The sequence below is a fragment of the Salvelinus sp. IW2-2015 genome, linkage group LG6.2, assembly GCF_002910315.2.
Source record: "Salvelinus sp. IW2-2015 linkage group LG6.2, ASM291031v2, whole genome shotgun sequence".
Lineage (NCBI taxonomy): Eukaryota > Metazoa > Chordata > Actinopteri > Salmoniformes > Salmonidae > Salvelinus > Salvelinus sp. IW2-2015.
In genome coordinates this window covers 1,052,070-1,075,528 of record NC_036846.1, presented here as the reverse complement: position 1 = coordinate 1,075,528, position 23,459 = coordinate 1,052,070, and the positions used below count along the sequence as shown (strand labels likewise).

Below are 23,459 nucleotides of genomic sequence, written 5' to 3'. Positions count from 1 at the left end.
TGTGGTGGAAACCAGTTTTATAATGGTTTAATTGTGAGTATAGAAAGAAAGAGTGTGCTCAACCTAAAAATGTGTAAACATCATTGGTGAATATACAAATCAAGGCCAGCGGAATACATATATTTTGTTTAATGATTGGATCGATACAGAAGCCAGCATAAAGAACAGAAGGTCCATCCAGTCAACTGCGGAAAGTTCAGAAACACCATAATGCTGAATCTACCTTGATCATCTCAAAAAGTCCCAAATAGACAAACACTCATTCCAAAAAACAAAACAAAAACTTAACACCCCCCCCAAGCATGCACCTGGTCATAATCAGCAACGCCAGAGCATACACACAGGAACACATTCAATGCAAGTAGCTACATACTGCACAATGACATCATCCCAGTCAAGCAAGGAACAAGACTAAATACATTTAATCAATATGAAATAATGCCACCACCTCAGAGAAATAGCAATATACTGTAGATATTATAAATACTTTCAATTAGGGTCTTTCAGGAAAGAACTTGGTAATTTGTCCCACGTCCAAGGCACTCATACAGCAAGGCTATTTGTGGAATGACAGTGTGACAAAGAAATAAACATATCAAATAAATTGAACACCCAAGATTTTTTTTTAAATGGTAGAAGTTTTCTAAAGMTCCTCAGTAAATATTTAGTCTTGAGATTAACTCAAGGACAACGTTGATTGGCACAGAGGAACACATTGGCACACAGTTTGGTGCCTTTGGATTAGTCCAGAATAACAGTTTAAAACAGTCACTCAATATTATATCTCCCAGTTGTTAATACTTTTGAATGACCCGCTATTTTGAAACATCTGAGAAAATTGATCATATATTACCATGCAATCTTCATAAACTTTAAAAAGATATGGTATGTGTGTAATTAAAAATCTAATAAAGGAATAGAGAATGGCACTTAATGCATACAATAATCCCAATTGGCAGCACACAGCCTCTAATGTCTGTCTTCTCTGTGAATTTAAGGAATCATTGCATAGATATCATTAAACCATAGATATGCCCTGAGGAGAGAGAGGGCGGGCAAACTCCACATATGCATGTGGTATGATACGTACTGAAATACAGAAGAAAAATGTACATACATTCCAACTTCTATGGACCGTAGGTAAGTCTAACCAGAAACACAACGTTTTTGTCATACACATATTGGTGTCATTAAAACAATGAGCCATCACTACCAATTGCGTGTAAATGGTTTGGTGAACAGTGATACATTAACACAGGTCACCAACCTTTGAGTCAAAATGCAAGCCGAGATCTACCGCTCAGATAACAAAAACATTTGCCTATGCAACGACCAATTAAACACAGTTCTGTAGCAATGACGTTTGTGCAGTAGGCTATAGGCCCAAAACATTATCACTGCATATTGCCTACCCTTGAATTGCCCAGCCAATGTTGTTCTTCTCAGACCATTTTTTAAATTATATTTCAACATTGTAGGTATATGATCACACTGATAATATATAATTTGTTGTTTTACTTATGAGGCACAGCTAAGTGAGCATTATATATATATATATTTTTTGTTTTACTGGACTGATGGCCTGTTTCTGATGGTTAGTCTGAGGGGAGGAAGGGAGCAGCGGACCCTCTCTCCGCTGAGAAAAAGGGACACAGTCTTAATCCATCTGATGGGAAATTTAAGTCGCACTGCATTATTTCAGCCTCAAGCACCAATTCATGTTGACCAGAGAAAGTGAAATATTCCTCTATATTAAAAAAGACAAGTAGAAAATAACGCAAGCTTATCGAAACACGCATTCTTATGTCTTATAAAACGGTTGAACAAAGTGTTGACAGCAGTGGAGGCTGGTGGGAAGAGTTATAGGAGTATGAGCTCATTGTAATGGCTGGAATGGCACAGAGTCAAACATTTGTTTTCCATGTGTTTGATACCATTCCATTTATTCCATTACAATGAGCCCATACTCATTCAAACAGCAGCTCTTTGCTGTATTCGTTGAGTCCCTCTAGTCATGGTTTGAAAAGTTTTTAAATCTCACATTATCAACTTTGCTGTGGGTTCGAGGCTTCTTTTTACAGTCTATGGCGCGAGGAAACTGCAGACACGGTGATCTGAGCTATACGATTGGCCAGCGGTAGGCCTATAGCTGCACTTGATTTGCTCTCTGGGCCTGCCGAGTAAGTGGAGTTCTACCTTCAGACACATGAAATGGTTAAAAATGTGAACACTTTACCTTCCCGGCGCTCGGGCTGCTGAATCAAGTGCACCTACTGTCAAAAGTGCTAGAGGGAGAAAAAAAAAAGGGGGAAAAAAAGGAATCCAAGGCCTTATCGTTGTTTTTCTACAGTGTTTGGTGATCGACTAGAATGGCTTGGAGATCAACCAGTCAATCGTGATCGATCGGTTGGTGACCACTACATTCAAAGAACCAAACAAGAAATATTGTGCAAAATGCATGACTGYTAAATAATCTATAATATAATGATGATAGTTGGAGTCTAAGGTCTGATGTCTATAACTATATTAGGGTAATTCTTTCATGTTTATAGCTTGAAAGTTGGCAGAACATTTAATCTCTTCCTATTAGTGTCTCCTCTAGGCTTCTCATTCTCCATCCCCTCTCCCGCCGCCTCGTCTTCTGTTCCTCTTTATCGCACCTCTGTTGTCTTGGCATCTCCTTCCCCGGTCTCAGGTTTGCTTGGCTCCGCCTCTTCCAGTTTTCTGAGTCCTGATAGGCGGCTTGGCTCAGGTGAAAAGTCCACATGGGCCCTCTGATGCATGAGGCCTTTCCGTCTATAACTCCGCCTCCGTTGCCCCGGAGACCTCCGGTGACTGTTGGCAATCTACGCCAGCGAATGATAAAGGTTAAGAAAAACTGTTGCCCTTTCTTCTCTACCCTTCCCCGTCTTTTACCTCTCTTACCTGTTCATTCCTTAGGTCCTCGTCTTCCAGTTCGTTGATGGACTGCATGAGAGAGAAGAGGTTCATCCTGCCACTGCGACTGGGGCTGTGAGAAGCCACCTAGAGAGGATGGGAGGGAGGGTATTAGAGATGGATAAACAGGTTGGTTTTGACATTGATTCAGTGTAATACAAATGTTAAAGAAGGTACTGTCATGTCACTACACTTGTGAGAGAGGTCGCCCACCTGTACAGTGATGAAGGGATTGGGTACAGACGGTTCCGTGGATGGAGCAGCCGGTTCTGTGGGTGGAGCTTCTGGGTCAGTCTCAGACATGTGGGCAGGCTCTTCAAATACCTGGTCAAGAGAGGGACAGAGATTTCTGATTGCTTCAAATAATTAAAATATAATAAAATTGCACAAAATAAAATTCATCTGGATCTTGACAATATCATCCTAACCATAAATATTTCATAACCTTCATCTCTATTTCAACTTCATCTGAACTCTCCAACTCTTCCTCTTCTTCCTCTTCCTCCTCGCTCTCTTCGCTCTCCTCCTCCTCATTGCTGTGTGAAGCAGCAGACTGCGCTCTCTCAATCTTTCGCTGCTCCTTCTCTGCCCGTGACTTCCACCTCCAGAGAGCGCTGTGGCGCTGCTGACTGGAATGGAGGGTACAGTAAACATACAGGCGATGTTAGGTTAAAACACACACACACACCCACGTTAATTAACCTGGCGTTGAGGATGCCGCTGTAGGTGTGGAGCTGCTTCATGAAGCCGTCGTTGGGCTGGACGATGGGCCTGCGTTCCGTGACGTAGGACAGAGCCACCTCCAGGGGCCAGCGCTGCTGCTTCATGGCGTAGGCCACCACCGTGGAACCAGAGCGAGACACACCCATCTTACAGTGCACTAGCACCGCCTGGCCACTCTGCCTATGGGGGGGTGAGGAGGATGTGTTATCATTGTGTGACTAAAATGAACAGTGCCGTAGCCTAGTGGTTAGAGCGTTGGACTAGTAACCGACAGGTTGCAAGTTCAAATCCCCGAGCTGACAAGGTACAAATCTGTCGTTCTGCCCCTGAACAGGCAGTTAACCCACTGTTCTTCACTGACTTGCCTAGTTAAATAAAGGTTAAATAATAATTCCCACAATGTTCTAGAATAGACTGATCGACTTAAAATCCATATCATTACAGTGCAATGCAGGGAGAAGGTCTAGGAGTGAGAGGAGGGTGTGACTACCTGGCTGTGTTGATGAAGGAGTATGTGTCTTTCCAGTGTGACAGCAGGTCTGTAGCCTCCACGTCGTACACTCTGATATTCATGTAGCTGAAGGATTCTGGGAAGAAGTTGTCAATCTCCCGCGTCACGTTCAGGATGTAGCCCACACTGCAATGTCATTGGCAGACAGTTACCCAGCAACAACACATTGGTTTGCTTACGCACCTTATACAAGTCAATAGCAAGCGTACACACACACACGCAGTAAATTGAAGGTTTACTTGTTTTTCTGTAGCTCCTCAAAGTTGGCAGCATTCCACTCAGAGCCCTAAAAGACAGAGACACACAGAGCCTAATTCACCAGCCTGGAGAGGAGAGGGTCAGAGCTTTCTATTTACCAGCTGTAAACACTAGGCTCGAGTCATGTGACCGACTCTTGGCTACAGCACACTTCCTGTGTTGATCATCCCTGAGGAGATTTCGCAACTTAAATCCCCTAGAGTCCATTGATGCACCGGTGCGTCAATCTAAGTAACATAATTTAAAAAAATCCCCAACAAAATCTGTCAGTTTAAACTAGAGATCTGTCACCCTTCTGCATCTGTGGTGGAAAGTGGCAGAGCTACAACGCTGTTCATCAGACCAGGAGAAATCCTGAAAAATCGGTCTTCTCACAAAAACGTCTGAAGCATTTCGAAAGGTTTGGCCTAGAATATGACCACTCTACGACCCCAACAAGTGTCAGGAGACGAGTCTAAAGCAACCCATCGAAATGAATGGAGGTACAGTACTTTTTACCGCTCCTCATGATCAAGGTTAGGGATTTGGGATCGGGTAAGCTGATCAGATCTGTGGTTAGGGGCTACTGCTGTGTGGCATAGGTCAAAGGTGACCGTATTAAAAGGGTCAGATGGGACTCACCAGGAACAAGTAGTCAAATATTTTGGAGGGCTTGTCCATCTGCGCCATGGTGACCATCATCTCGTTGTCGATGTATTCCTTGTAGTTCTTCATGTCCACGCCTATCCTGGTCTCCAGGGCACTGCGGACCTGGAGAAAGGAGGAGGATGGCCAACCGAACAACAGCACGACGCCATGTTTGCTCCCAATGAGCATTCAATCCACCCATGAGGTTAAACTAAACCATTGAGCTCTGGTTCTGACTTGACCGGTTTAAAATGGCTTGTGTTAGAGGTAAGGTGTCATAGATACGGACACAGACTCTACAAGTCATTTCGGTCAGACTGTAGACCGTAGACTCCCTGTACACTACCAGATGAATTATGATCAATTCTATCAAGTGATCTACTTCGGTTGCATTTCATTGGCAACTATTCCGTTCGCCTGTGACCATGACAAGTATCGGGCTTACTTCATGAAATGTATTATGGATATTATATTCCATCTCCATCGGTCTCTCTCCGTGGTACCTGTTTGGAGGTGATATTCTCTAGGTCTTCTGTTCTCATGATGTCTCTGAGCTCCTCTTTGATCTGCCGCTCCACAGACACCCTCTCTGTCGAGCTGCATACAGACAAGACAGAGAGAGACAGAGTATGACTACCTGCATCCCCTTCCACATCTAGCTGACACACACACACACACACACACACCTCTGCCCGGCGCTGTCCCTCCTGACTGACTCCAGGCCCGTCATGGCTCCCCACTCGTTGAGACAGAGACGGTCAGACTCCACATGACCGTAGTAGTATTGGGCCCAGTCCAGCCCACAGCCTGGGATCACTGCCCCCTTCACTGCCCGCTCGCAGCAGCCATGCAGCGCCTGCAGCACTGACCTGGGGACAGCGGAGACACACACATCAGGGTCTACACAGTGGAAGGAGGCAAAAGACGCAAATTCAGACAAGGCCATTATGGACGAAAGCGTAGAGGTTTTAGGTCATTCTATTACAGTACTGAAAGGGAGTATCGTATGTGTGTGTTTACTGTATGTCAGACAATATTCAACCGACCACAGTCTGTAAGGAAACAGAATTGAATAAAACCTACCACATAGTCTGTATGGAAACAGGCTTGAAGATTCTTGTCTTTTCTGCCGATGTGACACTGAAACCACTGAGAAGGTGGAAAAAAAGGGGAGGGAGATTGAGAGAGAGAAAGAGTGCAAGACAGATGGTGTGTGTGTGAGAGAGAGAGGATCATTGCAGTGTGAAGGTATGATCCTGCTAATGGCAGACACCCAGTCAGTGGGTGTGAGAGAGTCATGGTGTGACAGAGACATCACAGAGACAGCATGTGAGCCCTATTACCTCTACACAGAACAAGACAGGGCTACAACATCAACTTAATGCGGTTTCTTTTTCCTGGGTAAAGATTGGAGTAATCTGATCCTAGATCTGTGGTAAACAGAATCTTCTCCCTTGAGCCGACACTGCTGCACACCCGGGTCAACGACGCAACAAATTCCCACCACACACCAGAACAGCCAAAAGCTCTACATAAACTTTATAGTCAACGCTTAAAACTATTGGAATAATGGCGCCGGAGGGCCGCCGTTTTACGGGCCCCAGACCAACTGTGCTATTTTGTGTTTCTTTGCGCTGATCCTAAAAATCTTTGTACATAATGTTTCGGCCATCTATTCATATGACCAAAAAGAGCTTCTGGACATGAATACAACGATTACTAACCTCAACTTGGATGAGGAGTTCTATTTCAAAGAATCGGAGGCGAAGGACATAATGCTCATCCCAAACTAGGCCCAGGTCACTGGGAGGAGGCGGAGCTACAGAGGTCCCTGTGCAGGATATCTAACGAAACTGCGACGGCGAGTGGATAAGTCACCATTAGCCTCTGTTCTATTGGCGAACACCAACGTGATCTCTAGAACTGTAATAGCCTATGTTTCACTGAGTCGCCACTGAACAAGGACATGGAAAATATAAATCTAGTTGGTTTTCTATACATCAGTAGGACAGAACAGCTGCGTCCGGTAATCTGACGGGAGTGGGAGTTTGTCTCTTGGTCAACAGCAGTTGGTGGGTAGGTGATTTCTAATATTAAGGAAGGTTCTGCTTGCTGGAGTTAGATTACCTCATGATACGCTGTAGACCACACTACTTACCAAAAGAGTTGTCATCTATATTTTTCATAGCTGTCCATTTACCACCACAAACTGATGCTGGCACTAAGACCTCACTCAACAAGCTATATTTGGCCATATGCAAAGAAGAAAATGCTCACCCAGATGCAGCGCTCCTAGTGGCCAGGGATTTTACTGCAAATCCATTTTACCTACACTACCGTTCACAAGTTCGGGGTCACTTAGAAATGTCCTTGTTTTTGAAAGAAAAGCAATTTTTTTGTCCATTAAAATAACATCAAATTGATCAGAAATACAGCGTAGACATTGTTAATGTTGTAAATGACTATTGTAGCTGGAAACTGCAGATTTTTTATGGAATATCTACATAGGCGTAAAGAGGCCCATTATCAGCAACCATCACTCCTGTGTTCCGACTCCGGGATGCTGGCCTTCTAGGCAGAGTTGCAAAGAAAAAGCCATATCTCAGACTGGCCAATAAAAAGAAAAGATTAAGATGGGCAAAAGAACACAGACACTGGACAGAGGAACTCTGCCTAGAAGGCCACCATCCCGGAGTCACCTCTTCACTGTTGACGTTGAGACTGGTGTTTTGCGGGTACTATTTAATGAAGCTGCCAGTTGAGGACTTGTGAGGTGTCTGTTTCTCAAACTAGACACTAATGTACTTGTCCTCTTGCTCAGTTGTGCACCGGGGCCTCCCACTCCTCTTTTTATTCTGGTTAGAGACAGTTTGTGCTGTTCTGTGAAGGGAGTAGTGCACAGTGTTGTACCAGATCCTCAGTTTCTCAGCAATCTCTCGCATGGAATAGCCTTCATTTCTCAGAACAAGAATAGACTGACGAGTACAAACTTGATTTGTACCAAATGCAATGATCATAGCTTTAGAAATGTTTAGGACCAGTTTATTACTGGCCACCATTCCAAAACAGACTGCAAATCTTTGTTAAAGGTTTCAGTGACTTCATTAGCTGTGGTTGCTGATGAATATATGGTTGAATCATCAGCATACATGGACACACATGCTTTGTTTAATGCCAGTGGCAGGTCATTGGTAAAAATAGAAAAGAGTAGAGGGCCTAGAGAGCTGCCCTGCAGTACACCATACTTTACATGTTTGACATTAGAGAAGCGTCCATTAAAGAAAACCCTTTGAGTTATATTAGATAGATCGCTCTGAATCCACATTATGGCAGAGGTTGAAAAGCCATAACACAAGTTTTTTCACCAACAGGTTATGGTCAATAATGTCAAAGGCTGCACTGAAATCTAACAGTACAGCTCCCACAATCTTCTTATTATAAATTTCTTTCAACCAACCATCAGTCATTTGTGAGTGCCCTTCTCTATAAGCATGCTGAAAGTCTTTTTTAATTCCTTTACAGAGAAATAGCATTGTATTTGGTCAAACACGATTTTTTCCCAACAGTTCGCTAAGAGCTGGCAGCAAGCTTATAGGTCTGCTGTTAGAACCAGTAAAGGCTGCTTTACCACTCTTGGGTAGCGGAATTACTTTGGCTTCCCTCCAGGCCTGAGAACAAAGACTCCTCTAGGCTCAGATTAAAGACATGACAGATAGGAGTGACTATAGAGTCAGCTACCACCCTCAGTAGCTTTCCATCTAAGTTGTCAATGCCAGGAGGTTTGTCACACTAACTTTACAAAATTCAAATTTGCAATGCTTTTCTTTCATCATTTGTTTTTTTTAATGCATGAATTGGATCGCTCACTGTTCGTTGTTGGCATTTCCTGCCTAAGTTTGCCCACTGACAATGAAGTAGTCATTAAAATAATTGGCAACATCAAATGGTTTTGTGATGAATAAGCCATCTGATTCGATGAAAGATGGAGATGAATGTCTTTCTACCCATAACTTCATTTAAAGTACTCCAATTTTTTCCCATCATTCTTTATATCATTGATTTTAGCTTCATAATACAGTTTATTATTTTTGTTGGGTTTAGACACACAATTTCTTAATTTTCAGTAAATCAGATGTGCAGTCAGACTTATTAGCCACTCCTTTTGTCCCATCTCTTCAACCATACAGTTTTTCGATTCCTCAGTCCATGGAGCCTTAACAGTTCTAACAGTCAGTTTCTTAACCGGTGAATGTTTTTTTAATAATTGGAAGAAGCAATCGCGTACATTCATCAAGTGCAGGACCTGGATGTTCCTTATTAATCACATCATACCAACAAACATCCACATAAGAGTCACAGCAAAATMTTTTGTATGATCTCTTATACACTATTTTTGGCCCAGCTGTTGGAACTTTGGCTTTCCTGGATATAGCCACTACACTGATCACTGAGTCCAATGGGTACTACAGCTTTAGAACAAAGTTCTACAGTATTAGTAGAAATGTGATCGATACATGTGGATGATCTTGTTCCTGTAGTGTTTGTAAACACGCTGGTAGGTTGATTAATAATCTGAATCAGGTTACAGGCACTGGTTACAGTAGGAAGCTTCCTCTTGAGCAGACAGCTTGATGAAAACCAGTCAATATTTCAGGTCCGCAAGAAAGTAGACCTCTCTGTTTACATCACATGCACTATCAAGCATTTCACACTTAGATACTAACTGTTCGCACTTGCTGGCCTATAGCAACACCCCAAAAGAAAAGGCTTTAGATGTGCCAAGTGAACCTGCAACCACAACACTTCAACAACACTTGACATAAGATCTTCTCTAAGCATTACAGGGATATGGCTCTGAATATATACAGCAACACCTTCCTCATAACCATTTCGGTCTCTTCTATAGATGTTATAGCCTTGTATTGCTACTGCCGTATCATCAAATTAATTATCTAAGGGAGTCTCAGAAATGGCTAATATATTAATGTTATCTGATGTTAGCAAGTTATTGATTTCATGAACTTTGTTTCTAAGGCAACATATATTTTCAGCCCTTTGCTGGGTAGCTTATCAGAGATAGACATAATACTGAAAAGGGCAAACAAAACAAGAAAACTACAAATTCAGTAGTCCATTAATCAATTGGTGTGTGTGTGCGCTGTGGGGTTGAAGCTACGAACCCATAGGCTTGGCTTTCATCCCTTCCAGGCTTCTGGAAGGGAGGGTGGACAATGAGCCTGTCATAAAGGATGTAAGCAAATGTCCCCAAGTGCCCTGGCAGCTTTCATGGCTGGGGTAAATTCTTTCCTCTTCTGGTGAGCATCTTCAGGATAGTCCTTGTTGAGGAAAATATACGTTCCTCTCAAGTTCTTGGCTCTTTCCAGAACAGCTACCTTGTYCTTGAACCTCACAAACTTGGTGGGTTTTACAGTCCTGTGGGGGCGCTCCACCTCAATCTTCCTGTGGTCCATCTTCCATTTTTCAGAGATAATTTCCCTCACTTTGTCCTCAGACTCCGTCCAGGTCTCATGTGGAGATTCTGCAATTCCATCCTCAACCATGTTCCACCTCGATTGTCCCTTGATATTTCTGATTTATCAGTCATTGTTATGATGTCCTCAATGACTTACAGATTGCTGTGCTCTTGCCATTCTCCTGTTTGAACTCACCGAGCTGACCCTGGGAGAACTGCAAACTGTTCTTCAGGTCCTGGACCTCTCTGGTCAAGTTATCCATTATTTTATTAGTTGAATCCACCAGTATTTGGACAAAAACACTTGAAGCTAATTTCTTGATGTTGTAACAACTGCTTGTATAACTGTTTTTATTCGTTTAAAAGATCCTTCACGTGTGATAGACACATCACTGTCCTCAACGGTACTCCCGCCGGCTTTGGTCTTTGTCATGGTAGCTAGCAACGTAGGTTACGCTGTTACTCCTCGCAGTTCCAAACWGGGAACTCGGTGTCCACGTCACTAAGGACCTATCATGGTCCAAACACACCAATACAGTCATGAAGAGAACACCTCATCCCCCTCAGGAGGCTGAAAAGATTTGGCATGGGCCCTCAGATCCTCAAAAGTTCTACAGCTGCGCCATTGAGAGCATCTTTGACTGGCTGCATCACCGCTTGGTATGGCAACTGCTTGCGTACTGGGCCGAGCGCCCTGCCATCCAAGACCTCTATACCAGGCGGTGTGAAAGGAAGGCTCTAAAAAGGGTCAAAGACTCCCACCACCCAAGTCACAGTCCGTTCACTCTGCTAACGCACGGCAAGCGGTACCGGAGCGCCAAGTCTGGGACCTAAAGGTTCCTGAACATCTGCCCCAAAGTCATAAGACTGCGAACAGTTAATTAAATGGCTACCCGGAATTTCTATTTCTCACCTCCTACCTACATGTACTTCAATCAATCAATCACCTAACCAAACATACAGGTACATATTACCTTAATCACCCTAACTACCTCGGTACCGGTGCTCCTTGTATATAGCATTGTTATTGTTATTTTATTTTTTATCTATTTGTTAATTTTCTTACTTTTTAACTGCATTTTTGGGAAATGGCTCGTAAGTAGACATTTCACTGTAAAGTCTGCACTTGTTGCATTCAGCACATGTGACAAATACATTTTTATTGGATTTGATTAGGAAGTACTTATGCAGTGAATGCAGATGTTTTAAGTGTTGCCCTAAGGGGTGACATAGTGACAGAAACAGAATGATCCAAGTACATAAACAGAAAGAGATTACTCATTGGTATTACTATGTCTGGCCAGCCACCAAGATGCCAAGCCAACCATGCTGTGACACAGACTCAGCTAGCTACTTCCTAGTTTCCTCATTTGTCTCTTGCACTCTTTCAGTTCACCCCTCCATCTTTCGCTTTCACTCACAACACGTTTTTAAACTCTTACCCATCTCCGTCCAGATACACTTGTGTGTCGCTCCATACCGGCACAACCAGACCGATAGTACACTGACATCTGAAAGATACAGAGACAGACCATTTTAATACATTTGTCTTAAATTTGGCAACATTTAATAGATGTATTTTCTATCAACATAAGTCATTGTCTAGACTGGTCTAAGGTAGGGCGGGGCGAAATGGCCAAAATATATCACAGTATTTTAAAATTGGACTGTATGACAGTATTTTAAGTTTTTGAATAATAAAAGTTGTAAATTTGCTTTGAGTAGTGTGTAATCCTAGGGTTGCAACATGTATATTCTAAATTATTTCAATGGGTCTTTCTCTATACCGATTGTTTAATACTGTTCAATTCAACAACAAAAAAAATTCAACAATTTCTGCATCCATTTGAGATCATTTCCACACTGCCACGTAGGGCTGCAAGATATGAGCAAACAATCTAGACATTATTTTTAACCAWATACTGCACTTACGATTTAGAGCAAAAACACTTGGGTTCACTTTTGGAATTATGGAAATAGAATGATTATTCTAATTCTATAGTTAGAATAGTATAGTGGGCACTTTGAATATAGTGTTGGTTGATATGACAATGAATGAAAATGCCAGGGAGGAGTTATTGTGACAGGGTAGGAACCAAAGTGTTGATAAGTGTTCACTAGGGGACCCTATAATCTTTGGCTACATTGAATGTTTTCTCTTAGCTACTTCGTATAGCTAACATTTTCATGCTTTGCATATTCCTCTTAGATTTAGACGATACGGTTGTACAAACAACATACTGATTTAGGTCTACACCATCACTGGTATTATCAGGCTGTATAGCTAATTACATTAGCTCTGACTTAGTACATTTATTAGTTAGCTAGCCAGCTAACTAACTAGCGATTAGCGGCAAACAAGATTTAGGCCCAACTTGCTAAGACAAACGCGCTGTTTGTAGATGTAAGAAACGCAAACTAAGTGTAATTATAGAACGCTATGAAGAAAAGTGAAAACAGCATCATTGTCATCAACATTGCTGCATTGACCATGCAGACTGAACGCAAGTGTCTCGTGGTCGAGGAACAACGAATGCGCTCCTTGAGTGACAGGAGGTTGGGCTAGGTCTGTGTGGAAAGCGGCATAGAGAGAGAGAGAGAGAGAGAGAGAGCGAGAGAGCGGAGCAAGTTGACTCAAGTAGTGAACTATAAAAATGGACGTTACACACTGCGCATCACATTTAACAAACCAAACATTCAAATACCGTTATACAAGGTACAGTAAAAACCCAAACCGGTCCGTGCATCAGTACCGGTATATCGTAAAATACGGAATACCGCCCAGCAAAAGGTCTAAGGTAAAAACAGCAACCGCTGTACACCTCTACTGAAACAATGATAACAGCACACACCTGTCTGTGTCGGGGAAGTCCATCCCTAGTAGAATACTCTCCTGTTTGTTACTGAAGGTGGAGACTATGATCAGATACCGTACCCTGACTGGACTCACTGACTCCAACCTCACCGCCTGCATGGAGATGTGGAGGTGAGAGAGAGGGGAGGAGAGAAAAGAGGATAAGGGATGACATGTACAGGTAGGGTTGAGAGAGGGGTAAAGGGCATTTATACACTGAACAAAAATAAACAACTATTTCAAAGATGTTACTGAGGTACAGTTCAGTAAGGACATCAGTAAATTGAAATAAATTCATTAGGCCATAATCTATGGATTTCACATGACTGGGGACCACAGGTACCTTTAAAAAAAAAAAAAAGTAGGGGGCCTGGATCAGAAAACCAGTCAGTATCTGGTGTGACCACCATTTGCCTCATGCAGCGCAACACATCTCCTTCACATAGACTTGATCTGGCTGTTGATTGTTGCCTGTGGATTGTTATCCCACTCCTATTCAATGGCTGTGTGAACTTGCTGGATATTGGCGGGAACTGTAATATGCTGTCGTACACGTTGATCCAGAGCATCCCAAACATGCTCAGTGTGAGACACGTCTGGGGCACACAATGGGGCACTCTGTTCACAACGTTGACATCAGCAAACCGCTCACCCACATGTCTGCCATCTGCCCGGTACAGTTGAAACTGGGATTCATCCGTTAAGAGCACACTTCTCCAGTGTGTTAGTGGCCATCGAAGGTGAGCATTTGCCCACTGAAGTCAGTTACGACGCGATGCTGGAGGCAGCTTACGGTACAGAAATGAACATTCAATTCTCTGCCAACAGCTCTGGTGACATTGCTGCAGTCAACATGCCAATTGCACACACCCTCAAAACTTGAAGCATCTATGGCATTGTGTTGTGTGACAAAACTGCACATTTAATGGCCTTTTGTTGTCCCCAGCACAAGGTGCACCTGTGTAATGCTCATGCTGTTTAATCCGCTTCTTGATATGCCACACCTGTCAGGTGGATGGATTATCTCAGCAAAGTAGACATGCCCACTAACAGGGATGTAAACAAGTTTGTGCACAAAATGAGAGAAATAAGGTTTTTGTGCGTATGGAACATTTCTGGAATCTTTTATTTCAGCTCATGAAAGAAAGATATATAAAACGCAACATGCGTTGGTCCTTTTTGTTCACTATATGTATATGTATATGTATTTATATGTATATATATATATATGTGTGTGTAGGTGGATGTTACTAGCCTGAGTGCCAGTCTGGTGTGTTATCATGCCAATACCTTGTCATGCMAAACAGGTTTGGTTTGACAATGAGTAATGGAGTTGGCAAGAGCACAAACAGATCGGGGACCACCAGGCTAGGATGTTACATGTTGGAGGTGTATAAGGGTGAGTTACCATACTCTCTATAATGTAAAAAGGCACTTTGAGACTAAGTGAAACGCATTACATGAATGTGACCCATTAGCAGAAGCTTTTAACATTACATTGCGGAGTGTTCCAGGCATCACGCCTGTTCTAGTCATGCTATTGTAACAAAAGGTGGTTTGGTGAACCACACAACAGTGATGAGTAACCTTGCCTGAGACCTGAAGACTTGCTGATGCCCAGGCATTATCTAAGCACTAAGACAGCTTTGTGGTGTGCAGACTACAGATGACCCAAGTTTAAACCCAGTTCTTCACACACTGCCTGTCCTTTCCATTATATGCTTATTCTATACATTCTATCTCTGGACATGTGACTGCTGACAGGTCTCACCAGTTTGATAGTGTCCTCTGGTCTTAGTAGTGACACCATGGCGTGCAGCTGTCTGTGCTGTGTGTCTGAAGCTCCGCCCCCCAGCTTCAGAGGTGAAGGGGAGTGATTGGGCGACATCTCTTCATGTGGCCCCTCACCCTCTCCCTCTTCCAGGAGAAGGACGGCCCCTTTGACCAGAGCAAAGCTCTCTCTGTTTTGGAGGATGGAAGACTGAATTATTACTTTGAAAGATGTTTGCAATCAGCCTTCCATATGACAACATCCAAACTACAGTGCATTCGGAAAGTATTCAGACCCCTTGACTTTTTCCACTTTGTTACGTTACAGCCTTATTCTAAAATGGATCAAATTGTTATTTTTCCTCAGCAATCTACACACAATACCCCTTAATGACAAAGAAAAACAGGTTTTTAGAATTCTCTTCTTTTTAAAAAACAAAACAAATGTATATTAAAAACAGAATTATCAAATGTACATATGTTTTCAGACACTTTACTCTGGCTGGGCCACTCAAGGACATTGAGACTTGTCCCGAAGCCAGTTTTGCATTGCCTTGGCTGTGTGATTAGGGTCATTGTCCTGTTGGAAGGTGAACCTTCGTCCCAGTCGGAGGTCCGGAGCGCTCTGGAGCAGGTTTTCATCAAGGATCTGTCTGTACTTTGCGCCGATAATCTTTCCCTCGATCCTGACTAGTTTCCCAGTCCCTAAAAACATCACCACAGCATGATGCTGCCACCTCCATGCTTCACCATTGGGATGGTGCCTGGTTTCCTCCAGACGTGATGCTTGGCATTCAGCCCGAAGAGTTCAATCTTGGTTTTATCAGACCAGAGAATCTTGTTTCTCATGGTCTGAGAGTCCTTTAGGTGCCCTTTGGCAAACTCCAAGCAGGCTGTCAATGCCTTTTAGTGAGGAGTGGCTTCCGTCTGGCCACTCTAACAAAGGCCTGATTGGTGGAGTGCTGCAGAGATGGTTGTCCTTCTGGAAGGTTTTCCCATCTCCACAGAGGAACTCTGGGAGCTCTGTCAGAGTGACAATCGGGTTCTTGGTCACCTCCCTGGCCAAGGTCCTTCTCCCCCAATTGCTCAGTTTGGCTGGGCGGCCAGCTCTAGGAAGAGTCTTGCTGGTTCCAAACTTCTTCCATTTCGCAAGGTATTCTTGGGGACCTCTAATGCTGCAGAAATGTTTTGGTACCATTCCCCAGATCTGTTCCTCGACACAATCCTGTCTCGGAGCTCTACGGACAATTCCTTCAACTTCATGGCTTGGTTTCTGCTCTGACATGCACTGTCAACTGTTTATAGAAACATTTCAAGGATGATCAATGGAAACAGGATGCACCTGAGCTCAATTTCAAGTCTCATAGCAAAGGGTCTGAAAACTTATGTAAATAATGTATCTGCTTTTAATTTTTTTAGTAAATGTGCAAAGATTTCTAAAAACCTGTTTTCGCTTTGTCATTATGAGGTATTGTGTATAGATCGATGAGGATTTAAAAAAAAATTAAACACATCTAAGAATAAGGCTGTAATGTAACAAAATGTGGAAAAGGGGAAGGTCTGAATACAATGTACATACAAATTAAATTCACAACCCAAAAAACCCCACTAATCTACCTTTTCTGAAGTCTCCCTCTTCTTGGGATGCTTTCATCCTTAGAAAAAATGATATGAAAGATGATTAATTTACTAACAAACTCCTTAGCCCAGTGGCGTAACTACATCGTCACATGCACGTGCTAGATTTATCAGTGGACCCCCAACGTAAATCAGAAGAGCAACAAAGTCAACAGACCAGATGAACTGGAAAGACACTCACACTTACAGGTGGCCAAAAATAACTAACTGAAAGACATGCACCCCAATAAGCCACGCCTCCAAATCCTTGCTATAATACCATTGGACAGTATTTGCTTATGTCCCAGCAATCTTTGCACCCCCCCAAAAAAATACATTGTAACTATTCAGTGAGGTATGTGAACCAAATAGATTTGTCATCAAATATTTGGGGATAAAAAAAWATATATAATTACAAAGAACCATGACTGGGATGTTTTGTATGCAAATCACTTGTAGGTGTCTAATAGCATGAGTTCTTTTTCGCATTTTTTTCATGTTAAACAACGCGATTGACTAATGATGTCCGGTGTACAAATTATAGGGCCCAACATGAAATGACTAGGGGGTCCATGCGAAACTTGATATTGAGAGCTTGACATCCGCCACTGCCTTAGCACAATTTTTTTTGTGCCATCATGCCAACTCCCTGTAAATCATTGTCATGCCAAACTTCACTTGACAATGACAGCAATGTAGAACGCAAGAGCACAAACAGATCTGGGCCCAGGCTATAAACAATTTACTTTTTCAATCTACAATCTATTAAATATACCATCTTGTGTCACATATTGAAGTCTGCTGACTACAGAGTGACAACCCTCTTCAGATTTAATAAGGGATTTATTTCATATCTAAAACCAGTTATGTGGCATCGAGAAGTGGGTATTTCAGTGTTCATGTACTGAAAGAATGAGCAGGATCAAGAGTAAAATGTGCATTTACAACGATAGGGAGACAGGGAGAGAAAGAATAAGAAACAGAGGAACAGAAAAGACAAACGGAGGGAAAAGTGAGAACAGAATGTATGAGGGAGGGGTAGCTGCAGTATCAAGGGTTCAGCAGTGTGAGAGTGAAACTTGAGACAGTAACATCAGGGTGATTCCTCACAAAACCAGGAAAATACAATTTCACGAAATGTCTTCCATAGAATGTTTCTTTGGAGGAAGGATTGTTGACATATGTATGTATATCTAAAAGCATCATTGAGAAATAATTAATCAAAGTTGGCATATTTATGACATCTTGGCCTTACCCACGCCTCCTTTAAGACTCCATAATGTTTCATCTGAATCTGCCACAAAACTAAAATTGGTGTCGTATGAAGCTTTATCGCTTGCTCTGTAAAATCTGTAGTATTTTGCTTTCCATAACAATTTTCGTACATTAATTTATTAACATTGAAAAATATAAACACGAATATTCAAAATATGTAATTTTAGATTTTTCAATATATTTTTGAACATAATATACACTACGGGCATATCAAGGTTCCAGAGTGGGATCTCTGCTACTTTTAAAGTTATGGCCCATTTTTAACAGAGAAATTGGCATAGTAGGCAATGTAACCAATCACAGCCCTCCTTTTACTTGTATCATTGCACATCCTGCAGATCACCAACAGAGGGCGACCATTTTGAATCCAATTTTATATTCAGGCTGTTGGTAACGCTTACAAATTGGATCATAACTCAAAAAGTAACAGAGATCTCACTCTGGAACACTGATACGCTGTAGAGTATCTTATGTTCAACAATATATAGAAACATTTGCTTCATGAAAATGTGTATATTTTCTATRTTAATGAATAGTCACATTTTTAATCCAAGCAAATTTGAGAACAAGGCTACCAAAATWCTACCAGCATATTGATTGCGCAATGCGCATGGGCAATACCCTCGACCACTGCTACTCTAACTTCTGCGATGCATACAAAGCCCTTCCCCGCCCGCCCTCATGCAAATCCGACTACGACGCCATCTTGCTCCTACCATTTTATAGGCAGAAACTCAAAACAGGATGTACCAGTGACGAGAACCATTCAACGCTGGTCCGACCAATCAGAAGCCACGCTTCAAGATTGTTTTGATCACGAGGACTGGAATATGTTCCGGTCAGTCTCAGAGAACAACATCGACCTATACGCTGACTCGGTGAGTGCGTTTATAAAGAAGTGTATTGGAGATGTTGTATCCACTGTGACTATTAAAACCTACCCTAACCAGAAACCATGAATGGATGCTGGCATTCACACAAAACTGAAAGCGCGATCCACCACATTTAACCATCGAAAGAGGTCTGGGAATATGACAATATAAGTTTAGTTATTCCCTTCGCAAGGCAATCAAACAAGCGAAATGCCAGTACAGGTACAAGGTGGAGTCGCAATTCAACGGCTCAGACACGAGACGTATGTATGTGGCAGGGTCTACAGGAAATCACAGACTACAAAAAGAAATCCAGTCTGGTCACGGACGTCAAGCTTCCAGACAAACTAAACACCTTCTTTGCCTGCTTTGAGGATAACATAGTGCCACCGTCGTGGCCCGCTAACAAGGATTTAAACATGTTAACCCTCGCAAGGCTGCTGGCCCAGACGGCATCCCTAGCCGTGTCCTCAGAGCATGCGCAGACCAGCTGGCTGGTGTGTTTACGGACATATTCAATTGCTCCCTATCCCAGTCGGTTGTCCCGACATGCTTCAAGATGGCTACCATTGTTTCTGTACCCAAGAAGGCAAAGATAAYTGAACTAAATGACTACCGCCCCGTAGGACTCACTTCTGTCATCATGAAGTTCTTTGAGGGGCTAGCAAAGGATCATATCACCTCCACCTTACCGGCCACCCTAGACCCACTTCAGTTTGCATACCGCCCCAACARGTACACATACGACACAATCGCCATATCCCATCTGGACAAAAGGAATACCTATGTAAGAATGCTGTTCTTTGACTACAGCTCAGCATTCAACACCATAGTACCCTCCAAGCTCATCATCAAGCTGCAGGCCTTGGGTCTCAACCCCAACCTGTGCAATTGGGTCCTGGACTGATGGGCCGCCCCCAGGAGGTGAAGGGAGGAAACAACATCTCCACTTCGCTGACCCTCAACACTGGGGCCCCACAAGGGTGCGTGCTCAGTCCMCTCCTGTACTCCCTGTTCACCCACGACTGTGTGGCCATGCATGCCTCCAACTCAATCAGGAAGTTTGCAGACGACACAACAGTAGTGGGCTTGATTACCAACAACGACGAGACAGCCTACAGGGAGGTGGTGAGGGCACTCGGAGTGTGGTGTCAGGAAAACAACCTCTCACTCAATGTCAACAAAACAAAAGAGATGATTGTGGACTTCAGGAAACAACAGAGGGAGCACCCCCTTATCTACATCGAAGGGACAGCAGTGAAGAAGGTGGAAAGTTAAGTTCCTCGGCATACACATCAGACAAAATTAAATGGTCCACCCACACAGACAGTGTGGTGAAGAAGGTGCAACAGCGCCTCTTCAACCTCAGGAGGCTGAAGAAATTTGGCTTATCACCCAAAACCCTGACAAACTTTTACAGATGCACAATCGAGAGCATCCTGTCTGGCTGTATCACAGCCTGGTACGGCAACTTCACCACAAGGCTCTCCAGAGGGTGGTACGGTCTGCACAAAGCATTACCRGGGGYAAACTACCTGCCCTCCATCACACCTACAGCATCCGATGTCATAGGAAGGCCAAAAAGTTAATCAAGGACATCAACCACCTGAGCCACTACCGGTTCACACCGCTATCATCCAGAAGGCAAGGTCAGTACAGGTGCAGCAAAGCTGGAACCGAGAGACAGAAGCTGTTTTTCAATCTCAAGGCCATCAGACTGCTAAACAGCAATCACTAACTGAGAGAGGCTGCTGCCTACATTGAGACCCAACCACTGGCCACTTTAATAAAATGGATGATCACTAGTCACTTTATACAATGCCACTAAATAATGTTTACATATCTTACATTACTCATATCACATGTATATACTGTATTTTATACCATCTATTGCACCTTGCCTATACTGCTCGGACATCGCTCATCCATATACTTACATACTTACACATTCACCCCTTTAGACTTGTGTGTATTAGGTAGTTGTTGGGGGATTGTTAGATTACCTGTTAGATATTACTGCACTGTCAGAACTAGAAGCACAAGCATTTCGMWACACTCRCATTGACATCTGCCAACCATGTGTATGTGACAAATACATTTTTATTTGATTTTGATTTGAATTCATTTTATAAAATTGTTACATAACTCAAAATACTCCTCATATTACAGAGCAAGCGGTAAAGCTTCATAYGACACCAATTTTAGTTTTGTGGCAGATTCAGATGAAACATTATGGAGTCTTAAAGGAGGCGTGGGTAAGGCCAAAATGTAAAATATTCCAACTTCCATTAATTATTTCTAAACTATGCTTTTAGATATAAATGTCAAATTTGTGTCAAGTATCCAAAAGGAACATTCTATGGATTACATTGCTTATGGCGCTTTTTACATGGAAATGCCCACACCGGACGTTGAAAAGTAGTTGAAATTTGGTCAGTCCAAATCTGAACCAATCATAGATGTCTGTTTCACAAGTTATGCCAGTAGAGTAGAGTTCAGTACATTACTAGAGCACAGTATAATTTACTGTAATGTATTGAACTATACTTTACTGTGCTGTGATGTGATGTCCAAACTACAACTGGTAGGTGGTCACATAAAACTGAGGGAGATTTTAGTGTCATTGTGTTACCAAACTTTACATCGGTTCTTCGAGTAAATATGTTTTTTAGTTTTTAAATGAACTGGAAATTGTTAAAACTAGTCCTTCTGCATAGTTGTATGGTTTGTTTAACTTTGGAATCAATGGTTTTTGTTTGTCGTACTTTTAAAGTGAAAAGTCGTTGTCATCATCATTCGGTTACAGTGGAACTGCCCAAAAGTCAAACATGTCAACAATCCTTCCTCCAAAGGACCATTCTATGGATAAAATTTCATGAAAATCCCCCCAAAAATCATGGTATTTTTTTGCCATCACASAATACCTGTTATTCAACTGACATGTCCAGACAGACACACACAAAAAATTGTAGAGGGTAGGCTGGAGAGGAGCGTTGAGGGTTTGAAAGGAAGAGATGAGTTAACAGTAGTAGAGATGACAGAGTAGTAGTATGCAGGGGGACGGAGGAAGACAACGTTATGTCTGCCTGTCCGGGGAAGCTGGGAACAGAAAAGTGAGAATGCCAAAACATCAGGTGACACACTCGTAACATACCAGCGAGGCCTTGGAAGTAACAGTTTAAATTAGCCTGTTAAAGTTGCTCTAACTGTTTAAAGAGAAACACAGAGAGGGAGTGAGAGGAGACACGATAAGGACTGGGGGTGAGTGAGTGAGGTTATCATTTGAAACACTGTCCGTGTGGTGGTGAGGGTTAGGCAGATACTCTGTGATATATCACACAGCTTATGGGCTGTGATATATCACACAGCTTATGGCATGTTTGCCCCTCTACTTAGATATGTCATCTCTGCTTGTCAATACAAATCACTGCCTTGGCTACCAGACAGCATCAAATACCCTTTACATTATCAACAATCTACAATGCTGTGATGATGACATCGCAAATGAATACACCAAGCAGGTTATTGGACAGCCTCAGGCAAAGACTGTTGTTCATTAACCAAAGCAAATGGATTCTGGATAATAGGCCATAGCAGGCTTGGCCAGTGTATCGAATCGCACACTGTAAAACAGAGCATTATATGACGTGAAGTGAAGGCGCTGCCATGGAAAATAAAAGGCTTGTAAAGCTGCATTGCGATATGTGTGGGGCTCGCGGGAAACTCACCGGAGCGGTGGAGATGGACGGCGAACGATGCAGGGTCAGAAGAGCCATGGCAAGGCACCGCTCGGTCGGTCGGTTTTTTCACGCGCACGGATCAAAACAAGAGGCGAGTGAGAAGCAGCGGTTTCCCTCAAATGTGTGGGCGTGGAGGGTATAGGATGTATTCACACAAATCTGGAACGAAGTTGGAGCTGATGATTAAATACCAGTTTATACATTATCTGCAGACACAATGGATAGTGGAGGAGACACAAATTGACACGTAACATTATAGGCATTGATGGAAGATATGCCATTGTAGTTACATGCAAAGCATTCCTTCACAACGACCACGTATGGTGATGAAATGAATGCGCGCTGCACTGCGGCCGAACGTACATCTCCAAAATAAATAGAATGTTGCTACAATGAAACAATGTGGCTAACTAACTAGACGTTTCTGAAAAATAGCAACATTTGAGAATCTAGACTAGAGCATGAAGTTAATTCATATGCTAGATGTCATATGGAAAACATGTAAAGCATCAACTCAGTTTGAGTGGACAATCTGCTCTGTTGATCGTTTGCAAATCAACAAGCTGTTAGGCAACTGATCCATGCTAGCTAACTAAAAACAAGTGTGAAAGGGATAACGTTAAAGATAGAGCAAAAGTTCATCTTTTACCTGCCTCCGACAAACTGCCTCCGTCTGATGCTTCTCCCTCACATGCAGTGAGCTTGGATATTTGTATTTTTTAATCCTTCGCGTTGGCAAAAGTTATTCGGCACTCTGATATCCAAATTAATGGAGAGTTTACTATTTCATAGAACAAGGAAG

General features: G+C 42.7%; 1 protein-coding gene across 1 annotated transcript; it reads right to left on the bottom strand.

The window, feature by feature from the left end:
* Positions 1-1,979: 1,979 nt before the first annotated feature.
* ssh3 (slingshot protein phosphatase 3) lies at positions 1,980-23,459 on the bottom strand. The gene is made up of 17 exons (XM_023989777.2): positions 23,307-23,459; positions 22,646-22,816; positions 16,771-16,808; positions 15,155-15,344; positions 13,382-13,497; positions 11,972-12,040; positions 6,140-6,205; positions 5,743-5,925; positions 5,560-5,653; positions 5,051-5,179; positions 4,411-4,457; positions 4,151-4,297; positions 3,640-3,840; positions 3,383-3,566; positions 3,151-3,261; positions 2,926-3,024; positions 1,980-2,846 (listed from the first exon to the last, which is right to left on the bottom strand). The coding sequence occupies exons 2-17, from the start codon at positions 22,691-22,693 to the stop codon at positions 2,652-2,654; spliced, it is 1,917 nt and encodes a 638-aa protein (XP_023845545.1). The 5' UTR covers positions 22,694-22,816; positions 23,307-23,459; the 3' UTR covers positions 1,980-2,651.